Source organism: Aplidium turbinatum, chromosome 12 (assembly GCF_918807975.1).
Source record: "Aplidium turbinatum chromosome 12, kaAplTurb1.1, whole genome shotgun sequence".
NCBI lineage: Eukaryota > Metazoa > Chordata > Ascidiacea > Aplousobranchia > Polyclinidae > Aplidium > Aplidium turbinatum.
The window spans coordinates 20359225-20372586 of NC_137483.1; the positions used below are offsets into that span (position 1 = coordinate 20359225).

Here is a 13362-nt window from a genome sequence, read left to right on the forward strand (position 1 = left end):
CACTCCTTTTCCTTCGACTCTACTTCCTTATTGCTTAACAATTTCTGTATGGTTACTTGATGATGTGCACGAAGAGCATGGTAATAATCTGCTCTGCTTGTTAGTGGCATTTTTTCTGGTTCCAACGCACCTTTGGTTGCCATCTCTATATACTTTCTATGTCCAGGTTTAGTATTAATCCAGTCTTAATAATTTTAATAATGGGTCCAGTTTTAATCCGGTGATGTTCCCGTTACCGAGGGTGGCCAGATTCACCTCCAAGTGTTGCAATCGCCTTCACACCCTGCCTCCACATCGATCTGTCTAACGCCTCCTTTCTTGTCAAGCCCACCTTGCTGCTTTCCTTCTCAACTTGCCTTTTCCACGTTTTCTTTGGTCTTCCTTGTTTTCTGCGACCCCCCACTTGCAACCCCAGTGCTCTTCTCAAAACATCATATTCATCCCTTCTCAAAACATGCCAATACCACCTCACTCCATTCTCTTTCGCCAACTTCGCCAACCAACATTCTCATTCAACCCAAGCAACTTCATAAGTTCTTCGGTATTTCTTTTGTCCATCAGCTTCACACCACACATTGCTCTCACCATCGCTCTCTGAGTTCTTCTTAAAATCGCCAATTCGTTTTCCCGTAAGCACCATGTCTGACTTCCGTACAGCATCGCAGATCTCACACAACTACTGTAGTATAAATTCTTCCTCTCCTTTTCAACAGAAATCTTCTACCACATAACAACTATCAACACTCTCTAAATTTCACCAAACTAAACCTTACTCTTGCAATCATTGCCGCTTCACAACCACCACTGGCATTCCATCTATCTCTTAGATAGCAAAAGACATTCACTGATTCAACTTCGCCATTCAGCTTTTCAACAGGACCAACCTTTCCTTTTTCAATCTTCTTGCAGCTTTCACATTCAAACCCATCTCCGGATCTGCGTGTCACTGTCTTCATCTTTGCACATCTTCCATGCATCCACTTCCTGCATTTTGCACACTTAACAGAATTTGCCATCACTCTTCTTCCACATACACCACATGGGTCAATTTTGCTCATTGTAATTTCCCCTTCCGTTTCACTTATCACAATCTTTGTCTTTTGGATGTTGACACGCCTACCTTTACATTGAAGCGACTCCTTCCACTTCTCAAATTAATCATTCAGATGTTCCATTGTGTCACTCAACAAAACCAAATTATCCGCGTATAGTATCATCACCAATGAATCTTCTCTTATACATTCTGCAATCACATCAATCACAATGGCAAAAATTAGAGGAGAGAGGATAGAACCCTGGTGTATGTCTAAAGTAAAATTAATAATGGAAGGTAGGCTATATGAAATCATCGGCGTATGAGCGATCTTTCCAGGCTGGATTGGAGGGCAGGAAATAATCAGCCACTCAGCAGTCTCGTCGTCCATATCCGAAAATTAAAAGTATGCGAATTTTAGAACTGCTCATATACGTTGAAATGTTGAGGTGACTTATGACTTTTGGATTATTTTGCGATTGCGTGAGTTTACACATTATTTTTTGGTAGAGTAATGAACAGTGATGGGCATTATCGGCGATAATTATCGGCGATAACTATCGATCAATTATTTTTTCAGTTATCGTTCATCGTTATCGCCAAAGGAAATATTTGATGATCGCCGATAAATTTTATTTCGGATCAACACACAAGTGGAAAAACCATGAAAAGTAATATTTTTACTAGCCACCCTGCAGCGACGGCCTTGACAACACAATAATTTTTACAGTTGCAAATTGCAATGCAATGAAATGCATGCAACAATTCTCTTGTTGTTTTGCTGCACTCGGCAATCGTGAGTGAATTTTACAATTAAAGCGCAAGCGCAACTCTGATTGCAGCATCGTGCATTTTACCGCACTTTTCAAGATCAAGACTCTGGAGAGTGGGATTTTATTGCATAGGCTTAGATTAGGGGCGTAGCAAGTTAAAAGTTGTTCCTGTTTAAAGTTAAAGAAAATTAGCAATGCAGGAAGCATGAAGTAGATAGGCTATGTATGACCGTCGAGAAAAGATGCGTGAACAATACAGTAAGCCTATAATTCAGTGCTCTCGCCAGAGCGAAAAAAGTAGGGAGGGGGGCACCTGCCCAAAGTGAGAGAGCACCAAAATGTTAACCTAATGAACAAGTCATAAAAAAGCCGGTCACATAATAAAGCCATAAGTTTTCGTGGGGCAACAATATTATGAATGCGGAATGGTAATTTTGCAAATCAAAGTTAACAAATAACTAATCAACATAATAAGAAATCGGTTTATAAGGAGAGGCCACAGAGACAAAAAACGTAACAAATAATAGCCTAGTGAATTTGAATGAAAAATCATTTAAAATTCAGCCAGAGAACTGGGGAGTGGGGAAGCGCTGCAAACTCACTCAGTGGAATCCGAGGATCGGAAGCTCAGGGAGTTTATCAGAGAGTTTGTGGCATTAAATGGCTAATTGTAACATTGAAAAATCCAATATTGTTGTTCCGATATAAATTTCGTTTGATTTTGCGTTTTTTGGAATTTTTTCAATTATTGCTGACTTTGCTGTAAACAGCTCTAGAAGCAGAAAGCAAAATACAAAGTTTGCAATTTTTTATGGTATTTTCATTTGATTTAATTATTTTGTCTACTGCACGTAAGCGGCAGTGTAACTCAATTGATAAAAGCATCCAACTGGTATCTGAAGGTATAATTATGAGCACGGCGGTTACCTCAGTAGTTTGATTCTGGATCAAGAGGTTGTAGAGTCGATACCCACTGCTGCGATTCTATTCATGCATAACTTACAAAAAGTTTTGTCCCTTTACAGTAGCCTATATTATGTCCGATTTTTCGTCATGTTGATGAAAACAGTTCGTGCTGCATGGGATGGGGCAGCGCTAATCAAGAAAAAAAAAGTTATCGTTATCGGACATTATCGGCGATAATTTTATCGCTTATTGTTATCGCTTTAGGCATTTTTCGTTTATCGATTATTATCGTTATCGCTTAACCCTTTGCTTTTCAACGTTTTTTTGGAAGTTAACTGCTCAAGGGTGGGCCGTTTTTGGATCAAATTCAATCAGCTGGTACGTGTTATCCGCTGGTGCTATTTCAACAGAAGTTGCACTGGTGTGAAAACAAATCATTTGTCTATAAGTTTGAAAAGTCATTATTTTAAAATTTTATATGTTAAACTTGATATTTCAATTTTTGCAAAGGTACCCAAAAATGACAATTTTGATTTATCTTGCCGCTATTTAATTACCATGCTAATCCGATTTCATGCAAAGTTCTGAATAACAAAGAGCTCAATCGACTGCACGAAGTGTGTGTGCGATGCGCCGAATCATTGCATTGATAAAGATTTGCGAGCAAATCTTATTGTAAGCTACTCACTGATTCTAAAATAGTTACAATCAGAGTAATATTGTTACACGAATTTGAAAAAAAACAAAACTGCGTTTGTTGTCTTACATTTTTGTCCTAAACTAATGCATTCCGAAACTCATGGCTAGCTTCTAGTTTTATGGAACCAAATTTCTCATAAGTAACACCTTAGCCTGCTTGAATAGCTGTTTACATCTTCGTTTGTGCATTTTAGGTCTACAATTGAGTTTGTAGTATGAATATTTTTAGTAGAGAGAAGACAATTGAACAAGTTGTTGAAATTATCTGAAATTTCTAAGTTCAAATTAGGTGCTTTTGAAATTGTGGATTTGTGTCAAGTCGCATCACAAATATCATGCAGGCTCCATCATAAGTCATTTCGCTTACGGGTGTTTATAAACATGACTCATAAATTACATCCACAAAAAATACAGCATTTACATCAACAAAGCTAAGTTCGAAGCTCACTTTTTATTGAAGATTGCGTCAATCAATTTGAAAATACAATTTTAGTCCGCCAGCGTCGAAACGATGCAACAGCGAATTGAAGAACATGCGTAAACAAAGGAAATGTGAAATAACCCACAGTCAGCAAATCTACATAAATTTAACGTTTACAAATGTTGAATCAATGTAAATAGACTGGATTGCTGACTGGGTCTTTATTGTTTGAAGAACAAAAAATACGCGTAAAGGCGACAACATCAGCAAGGCAGTGATTATGTTCCTAGCCAAAAAAAAATTAACTTTTGACTTCAAAGATAAAAATGATTATAACGAAGCTTCAAAGTTTGTCGTAAAACATTTTGCAGAGATACAATAAACATAATCACTTTGTGCCAGATTGTGAGAAGACTTCCTAGATTCTTTCCAAACATTTGCATTATTGCAAATTATTTTCTATAACTTTATATTGCCAAAAAATGGCTTCTTTGTTGAAACAACGTGGCTACAATTCTATAAAAAATTCTTAGGCCTACTACATTGAAGTAATGAAAATTTTTTTTTGTGATTTTGCTGATGACGTTTTACAATATCCGAGAAGTAAAAAATAATAAGGATGAATTATTTTACAAAACCGTGGTTTGCAAGCGCTTCACAAAAAATTGTTGGTGGAAAATTTACTATTAGACGAAAAACGTTTGTAAAAGAAAATTGTCGGTTTACGTATTTATAATGTTTATTGCGCTGTTATCGAATTATAAACTGCCTGTATTGTCTGCCTTTGTGGTTGCCGGCCAGCTTAGAGCAGCATGCAAACTAAGCGTTTATGGTAATTGGATCGTGTTATGATTCTTGAAAATTTCCCACAAGGTCTTTATTTTTATCGTGATATTTTCTGCCTCTTCTGTCCTAAACTTGAAGTTATTGTGCATCACAATCCACATCGGTTTTTAGACTCAGTCTTCATTGAAAATCTTTTGTGTGGTGCATCATTTCAAGTAGTGTCTTCCCCTAAACTGTTACACAAATCGTCAAGAACCAGGTTGATTATTATGTATCTTACAGCCGCTGAGAGCCCGTTATTGTATGTGTGGAATTATTACTGTAGATGTCTGACTAAATTCATGCCAAAGTTGAGCAAATTCTGCTTTCCGGATCCTTGCCGTTATTTACGGTATTTTTTGTTGATAAGTTTAGGCAGCATTTTTCCAAGATAAATGAAGACATCGGTATTGTTCGTCACTTAGATTTAGTTTTCTCAGCATTGTTTATTCATTCTTTGATCCACTAGTTTGTCCCACTTTTGGTATAATCGGATCGTTTATAAATGGTGGGTCTTCACAATGGCCGGCCTCTTATACATTGGGGCAACGTATTCAGATGTTGAATCAATGAAGAAGAAAGCTGATTTGTTGTTTGTCTTATGTGACGCCTAACTTTATGCCTCGTCTACATTACAAAATATTTTGTAATGTACATTGTGTACATTGTACATTTTGTTTGTACATTACAAAATATTTTGTAATGTAGATGAGGCATTATCATCTTTATTTTGCGCTCTTTGGAACAAAACACACTGTGAAACAAAAATACAGGACACAACAACAAGTAGGCGACATAAAGCAGGGAAGGGACGCCATCGAGTTAGCTGCTACGTGTAAATGGAGCCTATCTCACAATTTTGAGTGTATCTCACAATTACTGTTTGCAAAAACGCTATTTCTCCGGCTTCTCCTAAAAGCATTTGCAGTGATACATTTCCTCAATTGCAAGTTTTGTCAATGAGAGCATTTCCATGGAACGTTTATTTCGAAACCAGGTTTTCGTGTCTTTACCCAAGAAAAGATTTCTTATTGTAACGTTTTTTATTCGTCAATGAATATTATCTGCTTGAAACAACTGTTTTGAATAGTTTGTGGCCTCCATAGCCTACTATTTTGATCGTGGATTGCTATTCTTCTTTGTAGAGCTGATAACGCAAAAAACGTTTGCTATTATTGTTTCTAATTAACAGCTTTGCGATCACTGGCTTTTCTTTGTAGCATAAGAAATAACGCGCTTTGTATTATTGAGGTCAAACCAAACAAAGGAAAGCTAGAGGATGCTTCTCTCTGCTCGCGCATATCGATGCACGAAGCAATTATGAGCTTATGGCTTGTTATCGCAATGTAATCCATTTCACGCTTTGCTGGAAGTTAGCTAGAAATAGCAAAAATTCACTAAAATCTTGAATTTACAAGAAAACTACACAACTTTTAGCATCAAATTTAATATCATCAGATCCGCCTGGCAATTTTAGGAAAAGTCAAGAAAAACCAAGTGCATGGCGTTACTGTGCTTCAAATAATTAAAGGAAATTTGAGGGGGGGCCAAATCTGGCCTCCCTTTGAGGAGCAAAGTGTTAACTGAAAAATGAGTTATCGCGCCCAACACTGGTAATGAAGAACATGCATTGCAATGTTTGTGATTAAAATTTTTTTACATAATCTCAATTTGAATCTATATTTTTCATGTAAAATAATATAATAATGCAAAATAACATATAAGTAGAATATGAAATATTTCAGAAGATGTGCTGAGAAATGCCTTTTATCTCTCAATTTATAACCTTTATTCACTCAAAATTTCAGCTCAATAGAGCTGGTGAATAAAAGTTAGGAAAGTCAAGGAATCTCGTAGTCGCAGCCTCAGTGGTTTTAGAGATACAACTGTTGATACAAAAAAGTTTAATTGACAGCCCCCCCCCCCAACCTTCAAAGAGTTAAAACCATCTCTCGAGGCAGATCTGATTTTTTGAATAAGATCATGGAAGCCTTAAGAATCAAACGTAACAATCCATCTCTCAACCGACATTTATTCGCCTGTGGTTCATCGTTCCTTTTGTGTGTGTTCTAACTGTTTGTCATATGCTTGTAGTTTACACTTCATGTGATCTGTTTCCCACTCGTAATCATTCTTGTATCATTCGTTCAGTTTGTGCTTTTCAGTAAAGGGTGTCGTCAAAGGTATGGTGCAAAGTCAATTTTACAATTTTTCATTTTATGTATATTGCAGATTTAAAAAGTCCGTGGCAGTTAAAGTGTTAATTCCTGATGAGGACACACGTACGTGTCGAATGCGTTTGAGTTATTATGTTATATATTTTGTTTTGCGTGTAATACACTATGTTAACCCTATTTCCTGTGATGTTTTTTGGCCAGTTGACCTGCGGACGGGGAGGGGAGAGTCGGTTCGACACTAGCATTTAGAGCTCGTGTAACTCAAAAACTACGCAAAATAGATCAATCAAATTTTCACATGATGCATATAATTTATCTGACAACACAGCATCGAATTTTTCTGCAATTTGTTTAACAGCGTAACTTGAAAAATCAAATAATTTGAATGGTTGATCATATTTTTTTTATTTGACTTGAGAAATCGCTTTTTAATTACCTTATAATTGAGTGTCACGGGATAATTCTTTTGTGTTCAATATTAATCTTTTACGCGTGGACTTCGACCACGCTTTAATGAAATCGTAATTGGCGTCTGACTTGCGTTGCTTGTTAGTATGCCCGAGGCATTGCAAAAATCTTTTGCTTTGTCCGTACGCTTGCAAAGAATGAGACAAAATCACCGCAAAGAAACTGTTTCAAGTTATTTTTGAGCCACATGTTATAGCCTACATTTTTTTGAACGTACTGTCATCACTTGATGATATAACTAAATCAAGCAATGAGCTTCAGTAAACATTTTATTTGTGACAAGAGACAGAGTCCAGAGGCAGGTCTGAGTATCAAACTAAATTCTTAGAAGAATTGTACATAAAACGTAACAATCCACCTTTGAACAGACAATTGTATGCTTGCGGCTCATCTTTCTTGCTCTCTGTATTTTAAAATTAGTACTGCATATGAGATTGGTTGCCCGACCATTGACAAACCATTTCTAAGTGGGATCACGGATATTGTGCTAGTTCCTAATACGAGAAAAATATATTTTATTACAATGTATTGTATCGATAAATGTAATGTCTACAAACAAATCAAACACATGATGGTACTATATTATGTTTTTACGTAGGCTACTAGACTAAACTAAATTCTTATTTTACTGTTTGGTGGCTGAAGTGGCTATTTAACCACCAGAGAGCTGAAGTAGGCCTGGTACGTACCCGGAAGGGGGCCCGGAAGGGGCCCCGGTGCATTACCATCTGACAATCCGAGCCCCTAAGGATTCCGTGTCCGGGTCCAAAAGTACGAACTAGACCCCCCTGTCGACGCCTCTGCCAAGCAGGAATTAGATTCAGTACCATTTTTAAAAAGTCTTTGGTATGACCCGACAGGATATCGAACCCATGCCTACCGAATCAGAGGCGGACGCACTAAGTACGTGTAAGTGTAAACATAGGTAAGAGTAAGCAAGTGTAAAAAGGCTGAAAACCATTTTACTGAAGTTTTGTTTCTTCTACTTCTGCAGTTATCTTTTGAATAATTTATTCATTAAGTTGGTGTACAACGTCTGCATGCATTTCGGCTGCTTTGTTTTTACTAGTGGAAGGCTCAGTCCGTATATTGCTCCCGTCAGAAGGTTTGGTGGTACCTTGCGTTATTTCGTTGAAACAGTTCAACCACATTTTCTTTATTTCTGGTCTTCTCAAGCTCGATATAACACACAGCCCAACTCCCTGTAAAGCACAAGTAACTTTTCAAATAAAAGATAAACCACCGTAACCAACCTACACAAGAAAACAAGATGCAAAGCATCGCACTAAGATTGACGGGAGTTGTTGATGTTGAAAGAGAATTCCTAATCCGGAGTGCACACTAGTTGCGAACCAAAAGGGGTACCTGGTCATGTTTTCCCCAAAACGTAAAAGAAAACATAAAATTTTTTTGCCTATTTTGTAATTTTTTTCCTTGCTTCGCTCGCTCAATCACATTTCATTGACCTATATCTAGTAGCATAGAAATCGTGTATTTTCAGCTGTAGGCTAGATATAAAAACTTCTAAGTTTTGTGCCTCTGAAAAACATTATTCGAAATTAAAATACATTGCTCACCCAACTACAGTAGTTAACAATTAAGGTACATTGAACGTTTTTTGACGGCTCCGCGGAAGGATATTCGAAAATTTTATGAAAGACTGTGTAGGGGTGGGCTAATGTTATACAAAATTTAGATAATACTAAACCAAGGAAGTTTTTTGAAATATTTGATAATACTACCATTCAACGTTTTATAGGTAACATTAAATAAAGAAATCAGAGTTGACTCTGTCAAGGACTCAAGGTAACAATCATAGATGGTCCTGTAACCATTGGTGAAATTTTCTAAAATGACTGAGACTTTTGATAAATTCTTATTTCTTTTCGAATTAACGTGTACTTTAAAAGGTTGTCGCTAATAATTGGATACGCCACTATATCACATTGTATTATAACCACTGAAATCATTTTGAATTGATATTAATAACAATACCGTCTATTAATTTTCATTGCTTATCTAAGTACTGTAAATTAGTATACTTCGGTAGATGTTCATTGTGATGGCTTTTTTGCTTTGAACATTAAGTCTGTTTTAACAAAGTTTTCTCTGCCTATAAAACGTTGAATGGTAGTTTTATCAAATAAATATGTTACACAAAACTAAGCAAAACTTCGTGTAATGATTGCTTGCCTGTAGTTCACCTTGTTTACTCGCTTACATAATCATGTGTGCCCTAGGTAATTGTACGCTTTCTAGTTCTGTACTCTAGCCTTGCCACTGATCCACCTTGCAGTTGTACTGGCAGAACGAGGAGAATAGAATTGTGCAGAACTATGTCTACCGTAGATATATTTAGTTAACCTTATATTTGTTTTGTTTGTTTAGCACGAATTTAAGTTGAGCCAAGTTATGTTTCTAGTTTGGTTTATATCGTAACAATTTAATCAACTTATTTATCTGGTGATGGAACGTTTGTTGAAACCGAAAGTGCTAGACCTTGACCCGAGTGACGCACTTGCTGCTAAGCACTACAGACATTGGCTGAAAACGTTTAACGCCTTTCTTGAAGCAGTTCAGCGTTCTGTGCCAAGCCGTGAACCCTCTGAAGGCGACCAAAGCTCTCAGAATTTCTCAGCAGTAGATAAAATAGCATTACTGCACTGCTATTTGTCACCTGAAGTGTACGACCTTGTTGAGGACTGTTCTACTTTCGACGCAGCAAAGGAAGTACTCGATAAAGCCTACTTAAAGGAGAAAAACGAAACTTTTGCCCGTCACCTTTTACTCACCAGGGAACAGAAGCATGATGAAACTATCACATCGTACGCAAGAGCACTCAAGGCACTTGCCCGAGATTGCCAGTGGCGAGCTGTCAGCGCAGGAGATTTCAAAAGGGAATTAACTCGAGATGCATTTATTACTGGAATCTCTTCTTCAGCTATCAAGCAGAAACTACTAGAAGAAAAATCACTCACCCTTGAGGATGCTATAGCTAAGGCTAAATTACTCGAACAAGCGCACAATCAATCCGGATGTCTTTCAACTATACTCTTCAATCTTCCGTCGCTGCATCGTCAAGAAATGCCAATATCCCACTAAGGAAATGCTACTTTTGCTCCGGAAAACTGCACCCGGGCGGAAGGATGGAATGTCCTGCTCGGGACGCTTCTTGCCGAGCATGTGGAAAAAAGGGTCATTTCGAAAGAGCCTGTTTAAAATCACAAAAAAGACAAAACAATCGTATCAAAGCACAATCTACATCTGCTTCAATACTGGGAGATCAGCACTTATCGTCTGGATCTGAAGATGGCATTGTCGCTTCAACAGTTTCTTCTTACTTATTGTCGGTTTTAGCCGGTGTGCCATCCTGTTTGTCGTCTTCTTCAGTTTCCGTGGAAATAGCCGGAAAACACATCACTGCTCTTCTAGACTCCGGGGCATCTCATAGCCACATTGACTGGAAGGTTGCGAAATGGCTTGGGCTGGATCCTCCATCAGGACCCACTTCTTCAGTTTCACTAGCTCGCGTAACTCAAAATTTTGAGTGTCTTGGAAAGACTGCTGCTAAAATGACTTTATTTAATCGCGAATATGATTTACAACTGGGAGTTGGACGCGAACTTTGTGCAGACATCATCCTCGGACAAAACTTCATGGCGCTGCATCGACGGGTGATTTTTGAATTCAATGGTAAAAAAGATGATATCATAATAACACCTTCAAACTGTAGTGTTGCAGCGGCTAAAGTCACAGCACCTCGTCTATTCAAGAATCTGGATCCAGGAGTCCGACCAATCGTCACGAAGTCTAAACGTTTTAATCCAGAAGATCAGAATTTTATTCGCCAGGAAATCAACAAACTCCTTGCTGATGGGGTTATAGAGCCTTCTACTTCACCTTGGAGAGCTCAAGTTTTAATCGCAGATGACGGACGCCATAAAAAGCGGATGGTAATAGATTACTCTCGCACCATTAACAAGTTTACACTTCTTGACGCCTTTCCTTTACCAAGAATTGATGACCAAGTGAATGCCATTGCCCACGGAAAGATATTCAGCACATTAGATCTAAAGTCAGCTTATTACCAAGTTCCCCTGTGCATGGAAGATCGAGAATACACTGCATTCGAAGCCGCAGGTAGACTGTTTCAATACTGTAGACTCCCTTTCGGAGTTACAAATGGAGTATCAGCATTTCAAAGAATTATAGACGATATTATCCGAAAGCATAAACTCCGAGGGACATATGCATATTTAGACAACATCACAGTTGCTGGAACAAGTAAAGAAGATCATGATCATAAGCTCGAAGCTCTCTTGAAAGCTGCTGATGAAGAAGGTTTAACGTTTAACGATTCAAAATCTCTTATTTGCAAATACGATATCGACGTACTTGGCTACAGGGTTTCTCATGGAGTAATCAAACCCGATCCCACAAGATTGCAACCACTACTGGATTTACCCGTTCCAAAGTGTAAAACTGAACTTCAAAGAGTCGTTGGGATGTTCGCTTACTACGCTCGTTGGATACCTCAATTCTCACAAAAGGTACGTCCACTAAACCTCGCAATTACTGGAAACACCTTCCCCTTATCTCAACTGGCGTTACAAGCTTTTGAATCATTAAGACAAGGACTTATGAATACTTGTCTATCGTTTATTCGTGATGACTTGCCCTTTCAGGTTGATTGTGATGCATCTGAACATACAATAGCTGCAACTTTAAACCAAGGAGGGAGACCGGTAGCCTTTTTCTCAAAAACACTTTCAAAATGCGAAAGAGCGTACCCTGTTGTAGAAAAAGAGGCTTTAGCTATAATCGAAGCAGTTAGACGTTGGTGTCACTATCTTCATGGTAAAAAGTTTAAATTAATTACTGATCAACGAGCTCTTTCATTTATGCTTGACCCAACTAGCAAAGGTAAAGTCAAAAATGCCAAAATTCAACTTTGGAGAGCAGAATTGGGTTGCTTCGACTACAGTGTAGAGCATCGGCCAGGAGTCGATAACGTTGCTCCTGACACTCTATCTCGCTCCAAAGTGATCGCTAGCTACTCTCAACAACCCAATCTAAAAGACATTCATCGCCAACTTGGGCACCCAGGAGTTACTCGTCTTTGGCAATTCACTCGTTCAAAAAACTTGCCGTTTTCTCTAGATGATGTGAAAAATGTTTGCAAAAGCTGTCGTTCGTGTTGTGAAGTGAAGCCTCGCTATCACAGCTTGGATAAAAACCAACATTTAATACGTGCCACAAGTCCCTGGGAAAGAATAAGTATCGATTTCAAGGGTCCAGTAAAAGGTGTCAAACCATACATTTTAATGGTTATTGACGAGTACTCTCGTTATCCATTTGCTTTCGCATGCAAGGACCAATCCTCATCAACAGTGTTAAAGTGTTTATCAGAACTTTTTGTACTATTTGGCGTTCCTGGATACGTACATAGTGATAGAGGTTCGGCCTTTATGTCCAATGATGTAAAAACCTACCTTACAAGTATAGGTGTGGCTACCAGTAGGAGCACACCATATCATCCCACTGGTAATTCACAAGTAGAAAGAACGAATCAAACTATTTGGCAAACCGTACAGTTAATGTTACATGATCGTCAACTTCCACAGGAGAGGTGGGAAGAAGTCCTACCTGACGCTTTACATGCAGCGCGATCATTATTATGCACCAGCACAAATGCTACTCCGCACGAACGTTTTCTTAGGTTTGAACGACGTTCAATGCTCGGGAAGAGTTTACCTGGTTGGTTGCTCCAACCAGGATCTGTCCTGCTTCGTCGGTTTGTCAGGAACAAGGACGAGCCATTAGTAGATGAAGTTGAATTGCTCAATGCGAACCCTAGCTTTGCACATGTTCGATATCCAAATGGCCGAGAATCAACTGTATCGACTACAGACCTTGCTCCTTGTCCGCAAAAAGAAAAACCAGCAGAAGACAACAACGTTACCGCCTCACCCGAACTACTGGATTTAAATTCACAACCTGCACCTGAATCACCAAAGTCCGGACTTGAATCTCCAAAGTCTACACCTGAAAATCCGGTTG

General features: G+C 38.3%; 2 protein-coding genes across 2 annotated transcripts in view; both read right to left on the reverse strand.

The window, feature by feature from the left end:
• Positions 1–13362, reverse strand: part of LOC145780668 (uncharacterized) — a 96024-nt gene that overhangs the window by 41963 nt on the left and 40699 nt on the right. The gene's annotated exons all lie outside the window — the stretch shown is intronic.
• The window catches only part of LOC145781231 (adhesion G-protein coupled receptor G6-like), a 37839-nt gene continuing 32283 nt past the window's right edge, over positions 7807–13362 (reverse strand). The window contains exon 13 of the mRNA XM_082593007.1: positions 7807–8504. Coding sequence (XP_082449133.1) covers positions 8313–8504 — 192 coding nt within the window. The 3' untranslated portion in view covers positions 7807–8312. The remainder of the gene's footprint in view (positions 8505–13362) is intronic.